We start from the raw sequence: 23,004 nt of genomic DNA, 5'->3' as shown, positions 1-23,004 counted from the left end.
GGCGAATAAAAAGTCGTTTTATAAAAAGGTAAGAACTCCAACTTCCTCATCTTCCTCACAACATCCTCATCTTCTTCACACTGTCACAGGAAGCAGGAAGCTAAGTTTCCCACGCTAGCTATTTAGCGAGCTAACCGGTGTTAGCTAAACTGATATTTTATGTTTTCTCTACAAACAACGGGAGTGAACAAAGTGAGTTATTGTAAATGTAAATCATTCATAAAGTTTCTGTACTTGACTCAGTTTAGCTAAAGTTAGCCAGGGGATAGTTAGCATGCTAGCTAGCTGCTTAGCCCTCTTCAGTTATAAAGTTAAAGCCAATGACGACATGCTCCAAGCACAGGAACACACAGATCCTGATAATAATGTTTAAACCACAACACAATGAAAAGAGTCACACTTCATAGAAAGTACTTTGGATTCTTGAAGTTGTGTGTATTTGTATACTCATACATACCTTTACTTCTGCAGTGTGGTGACAGTTCATTGTAAATATATTATTTCTTACACCTGTAGTAAAACTGGTTTTTAATCCACAATGAGTGAGTGATTACAATCTGAACTTTATTCACATTACAAGTCGTTTTATGATGTGATAAAGCAAATCTGAGAAAGTTTTAATCAATAAAGGAACAAGATACAAGAGTGTGAAATCAAAACCCCACGAACCAGATTCATACAAAATCCTCCTCCAGTTTAAAACCATATCTATTAAAGAGAAACTGACAAACTGTATTAAAAAAAGTTTGTGGTTCAGCAACACAATATTTATACAAACCCCAGAAGTGGGAGAAAAGGACTGATGAAGTTGATTTACAGAGATAAGAATATATAATGACGCTGATTTACATCTGGAATTACTGTTAAGTGCAGACACCAAAACAATTTTGAGTATTTTCCTCCAGGATGTATGGATGACATTAACCATTTCTGTCTGTATGCTCTTGATAGGAGTCGTTACCATGGATGAAGGTTTTCCAGGGCTCAGACAGAACACACCGGATGCTTGTGGTGAGACACAAGAAATGAAGGTCGCCCCGCCTGCGGATTTCAACATGCTCCAAAACTGTGCACTGGTTCTGCCCCTGCTGTCTGAGTGTCAGAGGCTTGTGTGGGTGCATTTAAACCAGGTCGACCTACAGCTGGACGGTAGAGCAGAGCTCGACAAGGCCTTTGATGGCTTCCCATATCTAACACAGAAACAGACAGCCGTGCTGGCCAGGCGCTGCTCCCTGCACCCAGACCAAGTGAAGGTGTGGTTCATGGTACAGAGGCTTCGCTACGGCATTAGCTGGGACTACAAAGACATCCAAGAGGTCCGGAGGAAGTTCAAGTCCAGTCAGGAAAAGATTCGGGGTAAGGGAGAGCTGGAAAACCAGATGGGGGGAGAGGTGAAACAGGAAACAAGCGAGAAGAAGGAACAGAAGAAAGGGATAAAAAAATCTGGTGTGAAGAAGGCAGGAAAAATCAAGGTGGAACAGAGCTCAAATATGGGAACGATGATGGGAGGAAATGTGACGGCTAGAGATGGAAAAATGATGCTACCAAAGAACCAAGAGGAGGATAGTGAGACAGAAACAGCTGCGGAAGTCAAAAGGAATACTCAGAAAAGGCGCAGAAGGATGGCAGTTACAAACAAGATCGAAAAGAGGGAGATGGAGGAAGACGATGACGGTTTCATGGAGAGAGCCAGAGAGGTGGAAATAAGAAGCTATCAAGTGACACAAAAGAAGAGGGACACGAGAAACTCCATCAAGTCAGAGACAAAATCTATTGCCAGAGAGAAGAGGGAAATGCTGCAGTTGACTTTCTCTAACTGCCAGTATCCAAACGGGGAGGACTTCGACCGCCTGACGAGGTCGATCGGCATCCCTCGGCCAGCATTGGTGCAGTGGTTCAGCGACACACGCTATTACATTAAGAGGGGAAAGCCAGGCTGGATGAGGCAGGAGCAGCACAGCCGGGCACTTGCCAACATCAGGTACCGGCAGCTCCTGACGATGTCGGCAAAGCCGCAGCTGAGTAAGGAAAAGCAACATGGAAGAGGAAGCTTGAGAGGAAGTAGGAAATTTGTAAATGTTCATTCAGATTAGAAATGATGCCTCAGCGTCTCCAGCCGAAACGACAGGAAAGGGAACGAGGATGATGTTCGGACGCCGTTTACATCATCTACTTTGTGGTGTCTGTTCTTTCATATGGAAGTTATTGTTGTTATACTGTCCTTAGTTGTTGATTAGTGTGTGAACAAGCATGTTCAGCATAACGGAGTCCCACCGTGCTGTGCAGAGGTTTAATTGTCATTCAAGTTAAAACACTTTCATTGATTGAACACAACTCATCTTACGATTGTTAAAACATTAACAGACACAGTTAATCATCTTTTTTTAAACTAATGCCATGAATATTTTACAATGAGATGATGTTAACATATGATAATAACAATAACCAGTGCTTTGTTCCCTGTAATCCACATACACAATACAGCACAATTTCAAGATATTATTAGAATATAACTTTCTCTTGTTACCTAAAGAAAACTTGAGAAAAACATATTGTGAAGTTTTGCATTTTTGTGTGTTTTGTTCTGCTTAATAGAAACAATCGTTCATCACATTGTTTGAAAGTGTCACTGCAGTATTAACTCAAAACCCCTCAAGACAGTTAATCAGTGCAGAGAAGCTTTCAAAGGACATTTCAGACATAAACTCAGCCTCAGACCTGGTGTTATTCTACTTCACATGTTTCTCAAAAAGGTCTTTCCTGGCTCCGTCAGTTCCAGCTGGCCGTGTACTCCGCCCGCTGCGGCTGCCAAAACTCAGCGCCTTCGATGACGCGCCGGATCATGGAAGCAGACGTGATGAGCAGGTGCCCGGCGGCCTGAAGGAGGGCGGAGGCCACACGCAGCGCTTCTCTGAAAAACAAGTGTCATAGAAACTATTTTTTCTACTGAGACTGCTGCACACAACCAATTCAAGCCACATTCCATCACGGTACATTCCATCTAACTGCAAGTTGCTCAGTTTGGACTTGGGACTGGAAAGTTGTACTACTTGAAATAATAAGTTCCATTTTGAGGTTCTTTACATGCAAGGTTCTTTGTTACTTGTTACTGTATTTTCAAACAGTAATACTTGTTTGAGGTTTAAAGAGGTACAGTTATTATTATTATTATTATTATTATTATTATTCTTCACAAAAGAGGCAATGATAGGAGACATGAAAATTTGTGTCACAGAATATTGTTGGACTCAATTACTTGGTTGTCATTGGTCTAAATCTCTATAAAATAGTTGAAACTAGCTCCACCTCCTCCAGCTACACATTTCATATGCTTCCATCATTATTTAAGATCTAATGTCACTTTTGTGCAGGATGAGTGCTTTCACTTTTTATACTAAGTTTGCTCTCAACAGTTTGATACGTTTTTGATTCTAGAACTTTTACTCTTGAAGTGTTGGTCCCTCTTCTTAAATAACATCTACATGCTTGAGAGGATGTTGCACATTCCCTACAACTGCATCACATGTGTTGATGATTCTTCTTCATCTAGTTTCTTATTTGCTCAAACATCTCACCTGAGGATTTTCTTGGGCCCCAGACACTGGAAGTCGGCGCTCACAGAGTACAGGCCCTGAAACGTGGCCTTCACGCTCAGCGAGCCAAACATATCCTTAGGGCTCATCTTGTAAAGGTCAAAGGTGACACGTGCTATGTCTCTCCCGGTCCGAGGCTTGTTGTGGTCGTGAGATTTGGGCACGACTGCACCCTGGGAGGAATCGGCAACAAAGGTCACATAAATTTAATATTTGTGATGCACGCAGAAGTATTTTAGTAGATGAAAACACGTCCTAAATCAGTTTTAAAGGAACTGTAATAACAGGAATACATGTAGGGTTACTTTGATTCTTTGGTCAAACGTACTGTCTGGGATCTCCATGTCTGTCCAGGCTCCAGGGCCATGAGCATTGTGTTGTCAGGCAGCGTCATGAGGAACTCGTCAGAGTCCACCTCTGTACCGTCCTCCTCACAAACCAGAGACAGAGACATGGCAGAGAGGGACAGCAGCAACGCCTGGCACACCTACAGCACAGGTACAAGTCACTGTTACACCCTGAAGTCAGCGCTCGTGTCGTAATAAGGACTTGATTGTAATTTCCCTCACGCAGCAGTTTTCAGTTGGAACTTCAACCGATGCCAAACGATAATGAACAATATCTGTGACTCAATGAGAACAATTCATACACAAGAGGTAGATTCAAGGTGGTTTTGTACAGGGAAAAAATAACTCGCAGACAAAATTGAAAGAAAACATTTATAATCAGGTGAGAGTTTGGTTCAGTGTGTCATCTTAAATTCTTCCTGTAAGAATCTGTGTTGTGACTGTATTTGATTTCTTTCCATTATCACTCTCACCCGTTCTTTCAGCTCCTCCAGGGTCCCAGCTGTGATGCCCTTCTTGGTCGCCCTGTTGTCACTGCACACCCTGAAGGGCCTCTGGGTCGGCGACCACACTCGCTTGGTCACTGATCTGGGGTCAGACGAAACATAAACGGGCTGATCTACATTCATGATTGATTATTTGACCCGCGGATCAAGCAAGAGGAAGCAAATTCACTCACTATCAACAGAACAAAACGAATTGTTTACTCACTTGATGAATGAAGATGTGCTGTCCATTGTTGTCGATGTCTTGTTGTCGCTCCTCACAGCGTTGTTGTTGTGTAGGATGTGTGGTGGGAGATTTTGTGTTCGACCCAGTTAGTGGACTTTGCTCCAAACCTGGTGATTACTCAGATACAGACCAGCAGTGGGCAAGGTTCACCTGGTCACTGTGTGTGTGTGTGTGTGTGTGTGTGTGTGTGTGTGTGTGTGTGTGTGTGTGTGTGTGTGTGTGTGTGTGTCTGTGTGACTGAAAGACATTTTCCAGCTTGACTACAACTACAACACAACTGATAGCAGATGTTTGAGGTTGATATCAGTACATGACAGTTAAACACATGCACTTGATGTGTGGGACATTCTTTCACTATTTTCTGTCCCGTGTGGTCAGTTGATTATGAATGAAAATAATTGTCTTATATTGATCATTTATACATTTAAATCGTAAAATATTCTTGAGGTGTTGTTTTGATTCCTTGAAACACTAGAAAAACTATTTAAAAACGAATTCTAGGGATTGGTTTTGAACAAATGTACAATTCATTTAGAAATCCAGTTTTGTATTTAAGCGTTGCAGATTTTGAAATGAATATTTTACAATAATAATAATACTTTTAGGAGCATTATATGGATATAAAGTCAAAATGACAACAATGGTTTCACTGTCCTGCTCATGAGTTTTCTTGATTTCCAGCCTTTCCTTTTCTTTTTATTCACATTTATTTCATATCCATAAGTTCCTTTAAAGCTCGGATCTTCCTCTCAACCTTCTTTTCTGTTTCTCCTCACACCTTTTTCTTCTTATTCTGTTTTTCCTCTTTAAAAAGAAGATACCCACAATTTGCCAAGCAGTAAAACTGACGTCAGTGCAGGAAACGGCTTAACGTCATATCCTGAGAATAACAACAAAAAAAATTGGGAGCGCTTGTGTAAAGTGCTGTTGTGCTCGCGTGGGGGGCGGGGGCTTCCCTAATGTGAGCCCGTGTGCTTCACGTACAGTCCCCGCCCGCCCGGGGGACACGCCTGGTGACGACGTGAGCGCTCCCAGAGGTTGTGAGTGAAGGCGGGAGGACGAAGCCGAAGTTTCCTCAGTAGCTTTGTTTTCAGCGCGTGAACAACAACAATAACAATAACAACAACAACAACAACAGCAGCAGCCACGGTGACATGTGGAGAAGAGACCTGTCCGCTCCGCAGCGACTCGGTTAGAGCTCCTCCCGGGATCGACTCTCCGTTTGCCGCCTGGTTTTGTTGTCTTCAGCGCTAACCAGCGGAGCGACTCGTCCAAGTTGCTAAGCTAACGTTGGGTTTGTGACCCTCCAGGCTTCGGGTCATTTAACGTCCACGGCTCCACTGGGTTTAATTGATTTTAACCGCGGGATGGCGACGAGGAAGCCTAAAGACACTGGTGAGTGTGAGGATGGATGATATTAACTATTCAAACTGGGGTCGAGACAAGCAGAGGAGCGACAGATCCGCCAGTGAACAGATGGTGTCATTTAGTCGGTTCTATTAACATCCACCACAGAACCACCACGTCCCAGCATCACTGACTGTGTAACTGTGTCCTGGATAAAGCAGAATCCTTCCGCCTGAGCTGGGTGATCCACCAGTACATAATAATTGATCATATGCTATAGTTTTCTCTAACACAGCAATTATATTTAACTTTATTTCTATGGCACCGACCAAGAGTATGAATAGAATAACACCAATGACTGGAAGCAAATTGTCATTCAAATCAAATAAAGCCAATTATGTAGTATAATATAGAAGAATATTCAACATTCATTCACTCAACCTTTGTTTTAACTCGGGAATTCATTCATTCACTTACACAACAAAACATGTGAGTAAAGAAGAAATTATACAAACGAGGGAGAGAAAAGTCAAACACTTAATGATTTAATCTACTTATTAAAAACAAGTGAGAAGAAGACCACACTTATTTCATCCTCCTCTTGAATAAGTCATTCATTAATAATGATCGGATACTTAACCAGCAGCTCGTTCACATATGCTCCATATTGTATATATTAGTTATTTAATGGGAAACATAACAGTTTGATTTCAGGTTGTTTCATGGGTTTAGGTGTTTGTATTCTCTGTTAGTTTGTGAATATCTGCAGCGAGTGGACTCAGTTCTGTGTGTTTTGTCTCCGGCACAGATGTCAGCCTCCCTTTTGCTGCACTTCAGCTTCTGGCCCCGCCCGTGCGCCTGGTGTCCGCAGCTTTCTGGAAGGTGCTGAAGCAGAGGGATGTGATGCAGTACGGGGTTGTGGAGGAGTTTGTGACATCGGCCTGTGACACTGTCCCCGGGCTGCTCACCGTGAGGCACCAGGGCAAGCTGACACTGGGGCTGAGAGGACGGGTGAGAAATCAAGACTTTTAATGAGACTCCCCCATGGTGCCAGCCTCTCTCCGCGTTTCAGTAATATGTGCCTGGTTTGATAATGGGCATGTTATCGTCCTTCACTTCCTTTTTTCAGCTGATCTTGGAGCTTCTTCGTACACAGCCTGATGTGAAGGTGATTGAAGCTCACATGAAAAGGATCCGCGCTCCAGCTGCCCCTTCGCCCTCCTTGTCTGCTGCTGTGGTAAATAACATCCTAATGTTCATAAACTCACAACAAACTGCTGTTTTATAGGCTTCTATTTCAAACATTCAACTTTGTGATTGTAATGTTAAAACAAATCGTATAATACATCGCATTGTCCCTCTTTGTGTCCCAGAGGAAGGACGTAAAAATCGCGAGGACAGTTGAAAGTTTCCATTCATTTGTTCACGTGATGCTGACAGACCCAGCAGAGAGAGAACAGTTCTTCAAGGTGAGTCCACACAAAGCTAATGATTTTAATCTCTGTTCTGTCGAGGTACGCAGGAATTTAATGGCCAACATCTTTTACTCTGTCTGCTGACAGGAGGAGTTTCCTGTGGATTACGGTCCAAAGTTTGACGAGGAGCTGGAGAAGCTGCTGTGGGAGTTTTTGATTCGACTGGACCAGTTGCTGCCAGTTCCCAACCTAGCTCAGGTTTGCTTGAGAGCATCAACCCTTGTTTCAAATAAAACTTTATTCATTGCCAAGCTGTTCACTTGTAATCCTACTTTGAAACTGTAATATCTTCATATCATTTGCCTCCAGACTGTGTCGTGGCTCAGTGATGCCCCCCCCGTCCTTGAGGAGTGTGCGCGGTCAGCCACCCAGCCCCAGCTCCTCAACATTTTGCTTCAGCATCAAACCTGTCTGGGTCATCTTGAGCCTGCAGGTAGAGTTAGATTATCTCCTTCTGGAATGACTCTGACAGCAAGACTTTTAATTTCAATGATCCATTTCTAATAATCTCAGTTATTCATTGCGTTGTTTGTTTTTTACAGCATCTCTCCCTCCAAACATGGGAGACTCCATCCTGGATTCACTTTCTCTGCCCCCGTCTGGAAGAGTCACTTCAAATCAAGGAGGTGCCAAAACGTCTGCAGGGGATCAGTCCAGGAGAGAGAAGACACCATTTATAACACCTGTAATCGGACTAATATCTAACGAGGACGTACCGGTCATGGCCTCAGCCAGTAGAAGAGCATTTAGAGGCGACAAGCCAGCCACCTCAAAAGATGCAACAAAAGACAGCTTAAAGTTCACTGTGGTCAAAGAGAGACAAAAACCCAATGATGGAGTGAAAGAGGGTGAGGAACAACTGGAGGGGGAGGGGGACGTCTCCAAAAGAAGCAGAGGAATGAAACGCAAACAACCTGACAACAGACAAAGTGAAATCGACGAAGAGGAGGAGGAGGATGTTGCAGGTATGACCAAATCTGGAAAGAGGAAGATTTACAGCGTCAGGCAGGGAGGCAGTGACCAGAGAACAAGTGAGAGTGAAGAGGAGCAGCTCAGCAGAGCAGCACTGGCATCTGGAGTCCAAAAGCTCCACCTGCCTGATGATCCATCCCTCTGCTCCCTTTTTGAGTGTTGTCTGAGAAAACAGCCCAGAATCATAATCGACAAGCTGCCAGTGGCCTCTGCTAGTGCCAGGACGGGTGGAGGAGGAAGATCCTTCTATAAGGAAGAGAATCAGAGGAGGAAGTTGCCGGTCAAAGCTCCGATGCACAAAAGCACAAGCAACCAACTGGAAAAGCCCGACTCAGACAGTGCTGGCTCGGATGATAAAGAGTAAGAGACACGCTGCAAAGTATGTCACAGCCTAAGTTTGTATCGCACGAACTCAGCCGCTAGCAGAAACTGTTTCTTTATGTGTTCTGGATATTCTGCCCTGGGTTCCTGTAAATCATATTCTCTTTTATTTATGAATAAAAGATTCTGGTCTGCTGATGTTTAAATTTCAAAATAAGACAAAACCAGACATTTTAAGTAGATCTTAGGAGAGAACACAAAGAGATGTCATCTTTAATGTAGTTTGTTATTACTGTGGTTCAAACCTAAAAACAATGGTACGGATTTCAGTGTTTCTGGTTTCATTTGTTTTTTCTGTCTCAGTAAGATAACATTAGTGATTTAAATATGCATGTAAACTATATTGTCCTTTTCATAACTGCGGGTCTTATGAGAATAAAAATATCTTATTATTTCAGTGTTTCCTGTTTGTCTTTAAACTTTAATTATAAATGTTCTGGACAAAGCAAATCCAAGCAGCTTAGTTACGTATTCTCAGGTCTACAATTCACCAGCTATTGAAACTACGACTTCATGGTTTAATGATGTTTCTACTCGACAGAAATCATCCTCTCTCATCGAGTGTAAGCGGCTCTCCTCGCCGACGGACTTACACAGGTGATTTCCCAAATTGTGTAAATTGATCACGGGGGAATATTTGCGATGAACAGTTGTCTGCGCAGGTTTCAGTCTTAACTGCATTTGCTTTCATGTTTAGAGACTCCGGCCGCTGCAGGAGGCAGTGAAGACTACGTAGCTGATTCTGAGGATGAGGCGACAAAGAACTTCAAAGGGAGGGTATGTATGATCTTAATCTTAAAGTAATATTAATGTGGAAGTGAAAATGTGTCGTCGGTGTTTCTAAGAATAGACAGACAGTAGAGATCATTCAAGAAATGAAATCTTACATTGAAATTCCTCTAATTTGCCACATTGTCCCAAAAGAGGGATTTGAAACCCAACCAGTCATTGAAGAGTCATGAGTATAATAAATAATAAAGTTTTGGATTTTACTGGAAAATAACGACTCTCCTCCTCCCCCCTGTTTTCTCCCTTACTGTCTCCCCCAGCTGTTCATAAAGCGCTACTACAAGACCAAACATGGCACCTACGTTCCCACTCTGAGGGAGTACTGGAAACCTGGTGTGGCTCGGAGAGACTTGCTGTCTGCTGGCAGCAAACGCAGGTGAAGACACAGATTTTTATCGCCAGGATTTGGACTTTGTGACGGAGCAACCAGTTCCTTATCTATCATGATTCATGCTGTAATTGTTTTGAACCTCAATACGTTGTGTGATCATGGAGAACCTGCCCTGAAATTGCATTGACTCTGATTATAAACATTGTCATGCAAACATGAGTTTTTCCATCATTGAGAACATTAGAGTACAGATAATGTGTAAATATATATCAGACAATTTCTGTAACAAATTTTTTTTTTCATTTCACACATGCTAATGAAGGTTTTTGAAATTAGAAAAATGTGTCTTTGTACATTATGTTGCACGTCATTCACCGTGACTCTATCTGTTAGCGTTAGGTGTAAAATGAATGATGAAATGGCTGTAAATTGTCTCATTTATTTACAAATTGAATAAAGGTTTATCAAATATACTGCAAAGGTTCAATTAATTGTAGCAGCAATTACAGAGTCATCATGCATCATTTGTTGAAACTGTCACGTCTTGATTAAAAATCTTAATCACAGAACATTAAGAATACGATGCAGAATCTTCACTAACAGGTTGATGTGGCAGTAATCAAAAAAAAAAAAAAACATAATCAACACAGAGACAAGAACTAAGTGCACATTAGTGTTGCAGCTGCAGGCTCAGAGTCGACAGCTCATCCCTCCGGTCACTGTGACGGTCTCTCCGGTGATGTAGGAAGCCTCGTCAGAGCACAGGAAGGCGATCACACCGCCAATTTCACTTGGCTCTCCAATTCTGGGAAATTTAAAAGATTATAATTCACGCATTATTCATGCATTATAATTCACGTATATATATAATACCAGCGACAAGTTGAAGTTGACTTGTACCTTTTGATGCTGAGCTGCTTTTTGAACTCGTCCACGATGTTGTCATTTTTCCACAACTGTGAGATGACAGAGTGTTAAGTTACAGACACGTTATTTGCGCCTGGTGTTTCAAAGGGGAATTCTGTTTATTTTTCAATCAAGCCTTTTATTGGTGAAAAAAAAGAATCATTGATAAACTTTGGGCCCAGGTTGAAAAATTATATCTGTTACTAAATATAAACACTAGGGAGCAGCAGTGCAAACTAAACATCTAACTTCATCTCTCCATCGCTCCCTCTAGTCTCTACCTCTGCTTATGTGTGTGTGTGTGTTTTCTCCTTACTGCAGAGCTGAAGCGGGTCTTGATGACTCCAGGGGCCACACAGTTGACTCTTATGTTGCTCTGAGCCAGCTCAGGGGCCAGCGCCCGGGTCAGACCCAACAAGGCTGTTTTACTGACGCTGTACGGACCCAGCGCCTGCAGCAACACAGACCAGAAACCTTATGTCACAGATTTACTCTCTTAATGACATGTATTCATGTTGATATCTGCCGGCATTAACTGTCCTGAGTCTTAATTCATGCTCTCGCTGACCTGCATTGGTTGGTATCCAGCCACAGACGACACAAACACGACATTTCCACCTCTAGAAGAGAAAAGACAGACTTCAAATCATTTAAAATGAAACAGTAATACAGTCTTTATTGTTTGCATCTTTTCTCACTCACCCCCTTTTCTCCATATGAGGCACCACCAACTTGGTCATGAGAAAGGCCGATTTCACATTTATAGACAGAATCTAGAAAAGATATTTCAGCTAAATTCAAATTTTAAACACAAAAATAATCCTGTATTAATTCTAACTTTTATTCAGGTTCATAAATGAGTCACGGAGCCTGATTAGTACCTTGTCCCAGACCTCCTCTGTGGAGTCCATGATGTTTCCAAAGAAAGGGTTGACCGCTGCGTTGGAGACCAGGATGTCGATCCCCCCACACTTCTCCAGAGTCTACACACAGCATGAGATTATAAATGAGGTTATACGTAAAAATAATCACTAACAGACTCATTATTTTGAGGGTTTCAAACAGCAGGAGCCCAGGAGGAATTGATAAAACAAGAGACATGACTAATAACACACTCATACAAGACAATCCAGTCATATTTAATGTCCTCCTCAGTTGACTCCTCACCATTTGAACCAGTTTCTCTCTGTCTTCTCCTTTGCCGACGTTGCAGGTGGTGCCTGTCACCTGGATGCTCTGGCTCTGCAGCAGCGCCACAGCCTTGTCCACGTTGGCCTGTCGCCGGCTGCTCACCACCACGTGGGCTCCTCGCTTTCCCAGAGCCTCAGCTGCAGCCAGACCAATTCTGAGGAGGGGGGTAGAGGGGACCATGACAGTGGAGCAAACATCATTCGATATTATTATTACCATGAATGTGCTGTTGGAAACAAAGTGCAACTCAGCACTAATAGTTTATTTCAAAGTTATTCTGTGATTGTGATCACATCAGTCACTGTGTTGTCATCAGACGGACACTTACGTGGTTATTTTTTGGAGTATTACATTCGCCAAGGAGGTTATGTTTTCATCTGTACTTGTTAAGTTGATGGTTTGCTGGTTTACGCAAAAACTACGTGACGATAATCACAAAACTTGGTGAAAGGATGCGATATAGGTCAGGAAGGAACCCAGGATATATTTTCACTTTGCATTTTCATTGATTTGACAAGGCCTGTTCAGGAGACTGGTGTTTATGAGTGAGTACAAGAATATGAAGATGCAAACAAAAATCCAGATCTGGTGAATTTAAAAGTGGTTTCCTGAGGTGACTGTTGGAACTTAATGCAGAGCAGGCGTCAGGCGTGGTTCTTACCCATCTGTGGAGGCAGTGACTATGGCCACCCTTCCAGCAAGGCTGCTTTGAGACATGCTTCTCTGGGCAGAGACAGTGTTGGTCCTCAGGCTCCTGAACACACTCCTCAACATCACCTGAGGACAGAGAATGACCATGTGTCTGTGTGTGTGTGTGTGTGTGTGTGTGTGTGTGTGTGTGTGTGTGTGTGTGTGTGTGTGTGAGTGAGTGAGAACACTGGGGGAGTGGGGCAGAGGTCACCTGAGTGAAATGATCGATAAAGACCTCGTGGATTCAGGGTTTGAATCAGTCTCTTAAACTAATGATGACGTATTGATCCCAGCAGCAGTTATGGTCAGACACTTTTTAAGAGAGGCAGACAACTCGGTTCAAGTTGTGTTCAGTGTGCGATCACGTGAAGTGCATGAGTGCAAATATGATCAGGGGCATGAGCTCACCCTTCAGTTCGTGCAAGATTCAACACGAGGTTGTTCACAGGAGGGTTTTGGTTAAAACACCTTCACAGTCCAGCGTCGGGACCTTCAGCTACCGACGATTCACAGCCACAGTCAGTGGACAGTGTTTTCCGGGTAAAAGTCCCGCTGTCAAAATAAAAGCCTCCGCCATGTAGTCGCTCGTATTTAATACTTGTTTTCAATTAAACTCCCAATAAAAATAACAATGAGGATTAATTCGGTAGTGGGGACATTTGTTGTAGTTCTCTATCGCAGCAGCAGCGAGCGGTTCGTAGTTGTATTTTTCTCGACGTACAGCTCAGTGCTGTGATTAACGGCGCTACTCGAGCGTCCTCCAACGCAACCCAGGAAAAAAAAAAAACGAGCCAATCACAGAAGAGCTTCGTCGCGCGCTGCGCCCATCCACTCGATCTCACAACTCACTGGATGAGGCGGCGCGCTCCACTTCCGCTCCACTTCCGCTTGTAGATCAGCGGAGCGCGCAGGCTCGCGAGGAGGGCGGAGACCTTCGCTGTTGTCATCGCCCGAAAGATGATTGAACGTCGATGGCCGCAGATTTTTTCACGCCTGAGAAGAAGAAGGAGAAGTGATTTCACGCAGCGCAGACGTGAAGGAAGTTTACCGGGATAAGATAGAGACACAAGCGAGGTAACGTTTCACGGCCGCAGCTCCTTCGTGCTAACGCTAGCCGAGGGGGCGACTCGGCTTCGGTGCCTTTGACCGGCGGTGCCATTGTTGTTTTGAACCGAACATTAGCCGATGAAGATAGAAGAGCTCTGCACCGCGGCTAACGTTAATGCTAGCGCTAGCAGCTAGGCCGCGACAGCGTGTGTTAATGTCCCTCCGGCTAGCTACCGTTTGAATTAATGAAGGTTTAATCCGGCTTTGCAGCTACACGCTCAGATCGACTCGCCGTGTTAGCTTAGCGGGTGCACGCCACTCGTTTATCTGCGGTGCTAAGCTAACGTTAGCCCGAGCTGGGGGGGGGCTGCGTGTAAAGTAGCGTAACTGGGCGTGGGGAGGACAGACAGGTGCGTCCCGGTTCACTTCACGTGTGTCTGCCGTGAGCATCGGTGTGCGGGACGCGTTAACTCAGCGTGGTGTGCGTGTGTGCACGGTTTGCAGGAAGCCGTGTGATGGCGGACGACGAGGCTCTCGGACTGTAAGATGTGTCCTTCTCAGTCCCAGCCTGTGTGGTGGCGACCTGCACATCCATGATCTGGATGGACGATGAGCCCGACTGACCAGGACGCCTGAGTTGCAGTTTCTCTGAGACTTCCTTATCGATCTCATCACAATGTCTGTCTCCGTGAGTATTTGATTTCTGGATTTGCATGTGCATTTATGATGATTAAAATCTGATCCAAAGCAACATTGCAGCAGGTTTATGTGTATGCTCCCTGCACCATCTCATCATATCTGGATACTCATCCCCTCCATTACACTTTTATGGGGGTCCCACATGGCCCAACTGAGCCTGGCTGTCCCCAGGGGGTTGGTTTAGAAAATGAAAGGGGGCTTGACTCTCCTGGCTTTGGGTTGGCAATTAAACCCTAAACAGTAAGGGACAGATGTGCCTCTCATCCCCCTCCCCCACGCTCATCTCCCTCATTACCATTAAGCCCCTTGTTGTCCACTTGGTCATTGATCCTCCCCAACTGTGCCACCCCACCGTTTCCCCCTCTGCTTCATGACACAGCTGTGAATTTTTAGTGAGTCGTGATGATAGCGTTTTGCATTTTCAGTCTTTTTTTTGTTTTTCCCTCTTCCCGTCCTCTGTCTTTCTCGTGGACGTTTTACGAGATCTTCCCTATTCACTCCTATTCACTCTCCATTCAATAACTCTTAACAATCATCCTTCTTATGCGGCTCACTTGGCTGAGCCATGTCAATGTACTTGTTTGTTTTGCGGTGCACAGATGTGAGACACGAGCTTGTGTGTATTTAGTTGGTTGATTAAAACCCACTTCTTCGTGGCTTAATTTGCAGCATGTGAATTACTGAATCGGTTGGTCTGTCTTGTTAATTTCTCCTCTTGTCTCCTTGCCCCTCAGACGGTATTAGCCAAGGCTCTGTTTGACAACACGGCAGAGAGCCCAGAGGAGCTGGCTTTCCGGAAAGGTGACATCCTGATGGTTCTTGAACAGGAGCAGAGCGGTGGGCCGGGGTGGTGGCTCTGCTCCCTGCATGGGAGACAGGGCATTGCCCCTGCCAACCGCCTTCGTCTCCTCCAGACCGCCCCACCCCCAGGCACAGACCCTCGTCGCGGCCCCAGCGAGGACTCTGTTTACTTGTCACCTGGTCCGACATTGGCTCGGTCTGCTGTCAACAGCAGCGCAGAGGATGTAGATGGAGTGTATCGTTCCCCACCAGGCGTGGGTGAGGGCAGAGGAGCAGGAGTTGCCTCAAGGCCCGGGGAGCTACGCAGAGTCGAGGGAGGGCGACCTCGCTCTCACTCCAGCTCTGGCACTCGGCCCAGACCCGACTGGGATATTGGCGTGGCGGGGCGTCCACGCTCGCCTTCTCTGAGGGGACGAGGCACAGAAATGACAGGAACACTTTATCAGACTCCAATAAGTCCCATAGCTCAGCATGCCAGGCAGCCTGGAGCTCTCATGGCTGCAGAGTCTGTGTACCTCTCCCCCAGTGGAGCACCAAGGGCAGCTGATGAGCCAGAGGACACCACATATTTAGTCCCTAGAGAAACACTAACAACAGGACATTCAGATGACTGTTACTTGGTACCCAAAGGGACACCACTTGCAGGTGATGATGTTTACCAGTCCCCAACTGGAGGTGTTGTAGCTGCAGCTGTCTGTTCTAATGGCCCCTCTATAGTCAGTGGACCAAATGGTACCCCCCAGGCCAAAGTAAGCCAGGACACACCTGGGATGTATCAAACGCCCACCCCTGTGGGAGCAAACCTTCACAGGACTTCAGCCTCACCTTTGGCCCACCAGCACCCATCTCAGTTATCTCCTGCTCAAGCATCTCCCAGTCTCAAAGGAGTATCACCCAACCCAGCTGTTGCCAGGGTCAAACCAGGCCTCGCCTGTCACCGGGGATCCCCATTGCTGGTCAGAGCAGGGCAGGTCAGGGGGCCCGGGTCACCGAATTTTGCCCGCAAACCTCCTCCACCAGCACCTCCAGTGAGGGGAGTCACCAGGAAAGATGCACAGCAAGCAGCACCAACGTCAGTCAATTCGAACTCTCTCCCTAAACCCACAGCTGCAGTTCTGCAGCAAGAAGAAGACAAACAGAAGGAAACTCCTCAGAGTAAAGAAGAAAGGATGAATAATGGGCTGGAGAAAAGCAGCAGTGTGCAAAACAAAAAAGGAGAAAGTCAGGATTACTCAGATTCTTTGGATGAACAGGTTCGTGATAGATACTTCACTTGTTGCAATAAATTGTGGTAAACCAAGGCTAGTGGTTATAATTGATTTGGATGTATTTGTTGTAGGTGTATGATACTCCTCCCAGTGGGAGGTGGCAGCGTCCAGTTCCATCTTCCCTCGGCGATGACGATGGCATCTATGACACTCCTCGCTATGTTCCATCACAAGCTGACTCTGAGACAGAGGTACAGATAAATGCTTACTTTGCATTTCTTGCTGGGCAACAGATTAAACCACCCGTTTTCTAGAAGCGAGTTCCCTCTCAGATCTATCGCGTTCTGTTTAACCCTTAGCTTTTTCACTTTTTCTTTCATCTAGAGAGAAAAAAATAGTTTTTTGTATGTAAAAGATAGTACGTAGTAGTAAAAACCAAAGTACACAGTAAATTGAGTTCCTTTCCCTTAAAGAAAACACTGCTTCTGAAACTTCTTCACCACTAGTTCAGCCAAAACTTATGCAATATATCTATGTTGGGAATCAAAACAGTCTCTTGAACAGATGTGTGCATTGCTCATTAAATATAGAATGAATTCAGCTTTATTTGTGTACACAATGTTTCGTTGCAATCTTCTTACCTCAAGTATTAACCGGATGGATCTTTCAGATGTGTTTCGCACCTACATGTGATTTATCTGTAATAACAACCTAGTGAAACTGTGACCCAGAATGATGAATTTCCCACAAATTACCTGGGAACTGTGGTAAACCGGTGTGTTGAAATCTTGTCTGTACAAGTGAGGCCGTTCAACAACAACAGACGAAGATCAAATGCCCTGTCACAATTTCTTCTCACATTCCACTTAGTGTGTTTCCCTGCCCCCCTTGACAGCAAAGCCACACCTGTCTCAGTCTGCGCTGCGAGCCTGTCTATCCGGTCCAAATGCTGCTTCTATTTTCTCCCAGGCACACCCATCTGTCAGGGCTGAGCCAAGGCCGAGCCACCGCTACCCTACCCCCAGCAGTCTCCCCTTTAATGTTACTTGAACATGAGTGCCAGTTGTTGGATTATTTTTTCCCCTCTTTGCCTGCAATTACAGTATGTGGACTGCAGACTCACCGCTTTTTCTCTTTGATGTTTAACGGTCCAAATGTGTCTCTGCCATTAGTGGTCTGGTCTATGACTCTTTGTTGCATCTACTTACAGATTTTAGTTTTACTTAACCAGTTCCAGTCAGATCAGCCACTATAAAACGACTGCTTTAAAGGGCGTCTAAATGTACAACAATACACAATTTCAAAAACATTCCTTCTGTGCCCCTCCAAACACAGGTCTATGATGTCCCCACCATCACTCTGAACGTGTCGACATCAGATCTTCAGCCTGACGAAGTTGACGATGAAGTTTACAGTGTCCCTACGCTTCCGGGTTTGCCTCTTGGACCAGGAGAGTCCACCATCAGTCTCTGTGGTGAGGACGTTGTCCTGGTTGGACAAGCCTATCGCGTCCCAGTCTCTGAGAAACGAGTCAGCAAAGGAGATCATAAACGAGACTCCTCTGAGCCCGACTGTGGCATCTATGACATGCCTGCCCTGACCATTGAAGTCCTCCCCCACTCTTCCTCGTCCTCCTCCACCTCTACTCGCCGCCTCTCTTGTTCTAGTAATGGCTCAGGCGACGTGCAGTGGAGGGCTTCGCTTTCCAGCCTTGTCCACTCTGTGCTGAGCGCAGTCTCTGGCTCGGCCTCTGCTCTTTCATCACGAGACCTGGCCACCTCATTGGCTGAAATCCTGTCCACCTGGAAAGCCAGCCATTCAGGCGATCCACCCCCACCTCTTCAGCAGGCTTGGGCTCGCCTGTCTGACCTGCTGCCGGCGTTATCCGCCATCGGCAACGCTCCTCCATCTGAGGGACTCTTGACGCTAGTTCAGCGGTCCCTCGAGGAAAGCGCCCTCCTTCTGCAGGCTCAGGGCCGACCCCGTCTACCATCCCAAGAATCCCTGTCCCGCAGGCCGTTGCCCGCGCTCCCAGTACCTGATGGGAAGTCATCTGGAGGTGGGATGGGCTCTCGTAAAGGTAGCTGGATCCAGGAGCGACCACTGCCCCCAACCCCTCATCCTGCCTTCCCCTTGCCTCATGCTCCATCAACTGTTACTCTCACAGTGGGCCCTCTTGATGGAGAAGATGATCCCAGCAATGAGTATGCTGGGATCGGCTTGACCCCCATCCCTGCCCCAGTTCCGACGGGAGACAGTGTTGGATACGTCAAACTGCAGGTCAGTTTCCCCGAAGATGTAAATGTATTTATTACGTGAGTTTTGTTTCTATATCTGATCTTTACTTTGCTGTACTATTGATTAATGTTACCTGTAGTTTTATTGTGATAATACAATCGAACGTTGCCTGACAGTTCTCTCCTCCCCACTCTAGGGAAAACCTGATCCACCTCCTAATGCTCTGTCTGAGAACGGACTAACACAAACTATCACTGCAGATCCACGGGTGAGTCTTACATCCACACACAGGATCCTCACCTCCTGTGGTGGTGAGCTGTCAGTCACTTGTTCATTTATTGTCATTCACTGTTTTCAAAGTGCTGAAACGCACAGAGCTAGTCTTCACAGATAAGTCATTGATTTGCTCTGTGTTGACGGTGCACTCTGTTTACTAATGAGCAGTGTGACTCATTATTCCAGCCTGCAGCCCCCCCCTTGGCTCCTCATGTTGTCGAAACCAATGTTTACTCTTAACTCTACACTCACCGTGTTTATCCAGCATTGCCAAACTTTATGTCACAATCCCCTTTGGATTTCTGACTCATAAATCTCTACACTCATCTTTGTTTGCGTGGAGATGACAGAATGTGTTTATCACATCGGAGCTCAGTGTCTATCGCTCTGTACTGAGGTCACTTCTTATTATCACTCCATCTGCATTTTCTTCTACTCCTTGCTGGATTCCTTGGTTACGCCATAGACAACGTAACAAGAGATCACTTGTAAATCTTAACAGCATTGCCTTTACATTGAATGGAGGCTGCAGCACAATGGGGCACAGAAAAGTACAGTTATTCTTTCAGCACAGCCACTTGTTGACATCCTGTATGCATGTGTGTGTTGGTGTCAAACTCTCTCTGACTTACTGTTAAGCACAAGACTCTGTCAAAATCAACTTGCATGTACTAGCATCTTTTGTAAAATAGGTTTTCCTACTGCATAATTAAAGTTACTCAATGATTTGACACATAAATCTGCATGTTTCAAAAGAGCGGGGCTGCAACTTCTTTTTTACTGCCTGAACATTTCAGTATAAGGAGTCTGCATGTCCTCTCCTGTGATTACATTAATAATCTCTAATATTGAGTGGTTAGACTGATGTTTTCAAAAATGAATTTATCTGTAGTTATTTCCTTGAATCATTTTACTTGTTTGTAAAGTGAAAAATGATAATTTCCCGTTTTCCGACCAACAGTCCAAAACCTAGACATATATTCACTTTACTTTCCATCTTGTACAACGAAAAACCCTTTAAACCCTCAAGCAGTAAATTTGTTATCAAAAATTATGATAAATTATTATGGTTTTAGTAGCTGAACCTTTATAAATCTCAAGTCCATCTTTTCTTTTGCAGTTGACCCCATCCCCACCTCTGCCCATGTCCCTCTCGCTGGAGGACTCGGAGCTGCTGTCCTTCTACTCGTCTCAGAGCCTGGCCCACCTCTCCTGCCTGGCAGACGCCATCGACGTTCTCTTCAACAGCGTGCAGGGGAACCAGCCTCCCCGCATCTTCGTCGCCAGAGGAAAGAGCCTCATAGTGACAGCGCACAAACTGGTGTTTATCGGGGACACGCTCTCCCGCCTTCTCACCTCTGCTGACCTCCGGGCCAAGGTATGGAGACCAATCCCTCTTCACATTTAGTTTGCGTCATGTAATTTGAGTGAGGGCTCAAATTTACAAAAAAGTGGGTTATATCAAACGTGTTTTATGATAATAACTGTCTAATTTTATTTCTGTAGATCACAACCTCAGGGGGACGACTCTGCCAGGCCTTGAAGGCAGTGGTGGTGGCAACAAAGGGGGCTGCACAAAACTACCCCTCAGTATCAGCCACTCAGGAGATGGTGGACCGTGTCGCTGAGCTCTCCCAGCAAGCGGCAGGCTTCTCCACTCTGCTCCAGCGTCTGGCAGAAATATCCTCATGATATTTCATATCACTTGCCCGAAAAAACTTTGTATACACTACATATATATTTTCTCTCTCTGAAATGCCTTATTTGTTGGTAGACTCTTTCGTTACCTTTCCTTCGAATGGGGTTGAAGCAAGTGAAGTTGGACCCTGAAATAAGTGTTTGGCTGGGTTCTGACTGTGCTGGGTCTGTCCTCCAACTGTGTGCTGGTTTTCCTTTGTTTATATACTGACCTCTGTGCTTTGATATCGGGCACACGTGTCTTTTTTGAGTGTTAACTTATTGAATATTTGAAGTCCCTTTGTGGCTGAGTGTCCGTGCGGACTGTTTATCTTGGGAGCTTTACTCTATTATGTTTGCCGTATCCCCCCCCACATGATAGCAATTTATCCTTCCTTCCTCTATTTATTTAGCCACCACCCCCTATTCCAAAAATAGCTCAGAAGGAGGCCTCACATCCTGGTTCTGGTCGTCTTTGTACTGTGATACCTAAAAGGCCTGTTGTGATAATTATTCAGAAACTGTTGAGGCAACAGAGTGTTTTGGGCTTAATATGGGAGAAAGGGAATCAGGCGTGGAGTAAGGAAGTGAGCGACTTCCCTGCATACTTTGTGCGAGTGTGTGTCGTGTTTGTGTCGTGCAAATTTCCCCCGAGCAGGAGAAGATAATCTGCAGTACAGTTTGTAATCCACTCACTGGGGATTACATGAGACATCTCTCAGTACATGTTCAGGTTCAATCCATGTAGTTTCTCACATGCCATGAAGACAGCTTCCTTCCCTGACAGAGATAGACGATGTGTAATTTATCAAAATAATGCAGCGACCAAGTGTGAGCAGTGATGGTCGGGTGAGAAATTGCCTAATCCTGTTCTTTCTCACAGTCATGTGATATTCTGGCAGAGGCTCAGAAACCTGTTTTCTGAGGCGACCAGTCCCCACATGTTCTGTACTTATATTCATGGTTATGTTTGTTTGACTTTCTGCTTTCTATGTTAATTTCCCATAAGATACACGTAAACACTGCACCTGCTTCGATAGTTTCAAGTCAGGAACCTGTTTGTAAAGGGAGTACAGTAGAAACCAGGGCTGGTTATTATTATTATTATATTAATAATTGATTATTAATCATAACAATCCATTTGGTTAGTTTACATAATTTTAAAACCAGATATTTATCAATATCTCAAAAAAGATTCAAAGTATCATAGATCCAGCCTTAGTAGAAACTGTGGAATGAAGCACAGCCCACTTTCTAAATGAAACGTGGGAGGTTTGTATTTTAAATCACATGTTTTCTGTCATTAAGCGTTGGTTTAGTGTCAATCTGCCTGTTTTCATTCACCCCAGTCCTCAGGTGCACAAACAGCTCAGTATGAAGCTGTGATGGAACTTATGGTTGACTGGAAGTGGAACAAACACGATATTTGTCACATTACACGTTAGATCATACATGGTTTACCTTCTGTATCATAAATAATGTTACGTAACCAAATCAGTATCATCCGGGCATTGCATAATCATTTTATTCTAGTTGTGTGTCTCAGTTCAAATCATTCTCTGTGGAGTTCTGTTACTTCCTGCTGTTGCATTTTCTCTTCCTGCAGCGCCACCTTGTGGAGGTTTGCAGTGTTGCGCAGTTGGACACCTCCCTGCCACAACACTAATCTGTTCGTATGAAGAGAGCACGATCAGCAAGTAACCTTTAGCTACATATTTATTATGATCATTTTTACGTTTGCTTTTACAGTTTGCATGGCTTTAACTTGCTTAAAATTTTTATATATATATATATATATGCACATCCTTCACCGGGATGATTTACAACGAACACAGAAGTTTGTTTTTTAGAAAAACATCCTAAGTTACAGTATAATAAAGATACAGCTGTATTTTCTTTTGTACAACAACAGTTTCTTTTACACTATGTGAACCCATGTGAGTCTGTTTTGAGGTATAGACATGAAACCTTTTCTTCTACGGTAAAACAGACCCAAACTACTTTACACTACATTGGATGTTTGTCTTGTATGTTCAGAATGCACAAATACATCTTTTGCAATTAAATGAAATGTGTTTGTATCATTTATTATGATTATTGCATGTCCCTTGTTCTACTTGTGGTTTATTGCATGTGTAGGGATTCGCCCTGCAGGGAACAACGGGTTTGAGTTTTGTTTGTCACATGCAAAGTGAACCCAGGACAAGAAGAAACCGCTCAGCTCAGCAGTGCAATAGTTGAATTATATAAATGAAAGATAGAAAGAGTTTTATTTAAAAAAAAGTCAAATACAATACAAAACTG

General features: G+C 44.5%; 5 protein-coding genes across 6 annotated transcripts; 3 read left to right on the top strand and 2 right to left on the bottom strand.

Annotated features, from left to right (window-relative positions):
• Positions 1 to 543: 543 nt before the first annotated feature.
• cideb (cell death inducing DFFA like effector b) lies at positions 544 to 4,811 on the bottom strand. The gene is made up of 5 exons (XM_020095347.2): positions 4,652 to 4,811; positions 4,414 to 4,528; positions 3,922 to 4,080; positions 3,576 to 3,766; positions 544 to 2,911 (listed from the first exon to the last, which is right to left on the bottom strand). The coding sequence occupies exons 1-5, from the start codon at positions 4,675 to 4,677 to the stop codon at positions 2,770 to 2,772; spliced, it is 633 nt and encodes a 210-aa protein (XP_019950906.1). The 5' UTR covers positions 4,678 to 4,811; the 3' UTR covers positions 544 to 2,769.
• On the top strand, positions 963 to 2,608 carry homezb (homeobox and leucine zipper encoding b). The gene has a single exon (XM_020095346.2). The coding sequence runs from the start codon at positions 963 to 965 to the stop codon at positions 2,091 to 2,093; it is 1,131 nt and encodes a 376-aa protein (XP_019950905.2). The 3' UTR covers positions 2,094 to 2,608.
• Positions 4,812 to 5,576: 765 nt separating the features above from the next.
• tinf2 (TERF1 (TRF1)-interacting nuclear factor 2) lies at positions 5,577 to 10,440 on the top strand. Its single transcript, XM_020095572.2, has 10 exons — positions 5,577 to 6,067; positions 6,828 to 7,030; positions 7,149 to 7,256; positions 7,393 to 7,488; positions 7,582 to 7,692; positions 7,804 to 7,927; positions 8,037 to 8,826; positions 9,389 to 9,444; positions 9,545 to 9,624; positions 9,897 to 10,440. The coding sequence occupies exons 1-10, from the start codon at positions 6,040 to 6,042 to the stop codon at positions 10,014 to 10,016; spliced, it is 1,716 nt and encodes a 571-aa protein (XP_019951131.2). The 5' UTR covers positions 5,577 to 6,039; the 3' UTR covers positions 10,017 to 10,440.
• Positions 10,387 to 13,693, bottom strand: dhrs4 (dehydrogenase/reductase (SDR family) member 4). 2 transcript variants are annotated; one of them, XM_069519127.1, is made up of 9 exons: positions 13,163 to 13,693; positions 12,726 to 12,841; positions 12,041 to 12,218; positions 11,755 to 11,856; positions 11,576 to 11,646; positions 11,442 to 11,493; positions 11,190 to 11,324; positions 10,868 to 10,923; positions 10,387 to 10,772 (listed from the first exon to the last, which is right to left on the bottom strand). In XM_069519127.1, the coding sequence occupies exons 2-9, from the start codon at positions 12,836 to 12,838 to the stop codon at positions 10,658 to 10,660; spliced, it is 822 nt and encodes a 273-aa protein (XP_069375228.1). In that variant the 5' UTR covers positions 12,839 to 12,841; positions 13,163 to 13,693; the 3' UTR covers positions 10,387 to 10,657. The 2 variants fall into 2 exon arrangements, with proteins under 2 accessions (XP_069375228.1, XP_019951132.2); XM_020095573.2 differs by having other exon boundaries at positions 12,726 to 12,866; positions 13,163 to 13,506.
• efs (embryonal Fyn-associated substrate) lies at positions 13,690 to 22,771 on the top strand. Its single transcript, XM_020095571.2, has 8 exons — positions 13,690 to 13,828; positions 14,306 to 14,489; positions 15,235 to 16,554; positions 16,641 to 16,760; positions 17,845 to 18,789; positions 18,944 to 19,015; positions 20,144 to 20,401; positions 20,530 to 22,771. The coding sequence occupies exons 2-8, from the start codon at positions 14,478 to 14,480 to the stop codon at positions 20,713 to 20,715; spliced, it is 2,913 nt and encodes a 970-aa protein (XP_019951130.2). The 5' UTR covers positions 13,690 to 13,828; positions 14,306 to 14,477; the 3' UTR covers positions 20,716 to 22,771.
• Positions 22,772 to 23,004: the final 233 nt, after the last annotated feature.

The sequence above is a fragment of the Paralichthys olivaceus genome, chromosome 22, assembly GCF_024713975.1.
Source record: "Paralichthys olivaceus isolate ysfri-2021 chromosome 22, ASM2471397v2, whole genome shotgun sequence".
NCBI classification, from domain to species: domain Eukaryota; kingdom Metazoa; phylum Chordata; class Actinopteri; order Pleuronectiformes; family Paralichthyidae; genus Paralichthys; species Paralichthys olivaceus.
The sequence above is the reverse complement of the archived record's forward strand: the minus strand, read 5'-3'. Positions and strand labels throughout refer to the sequence as shown.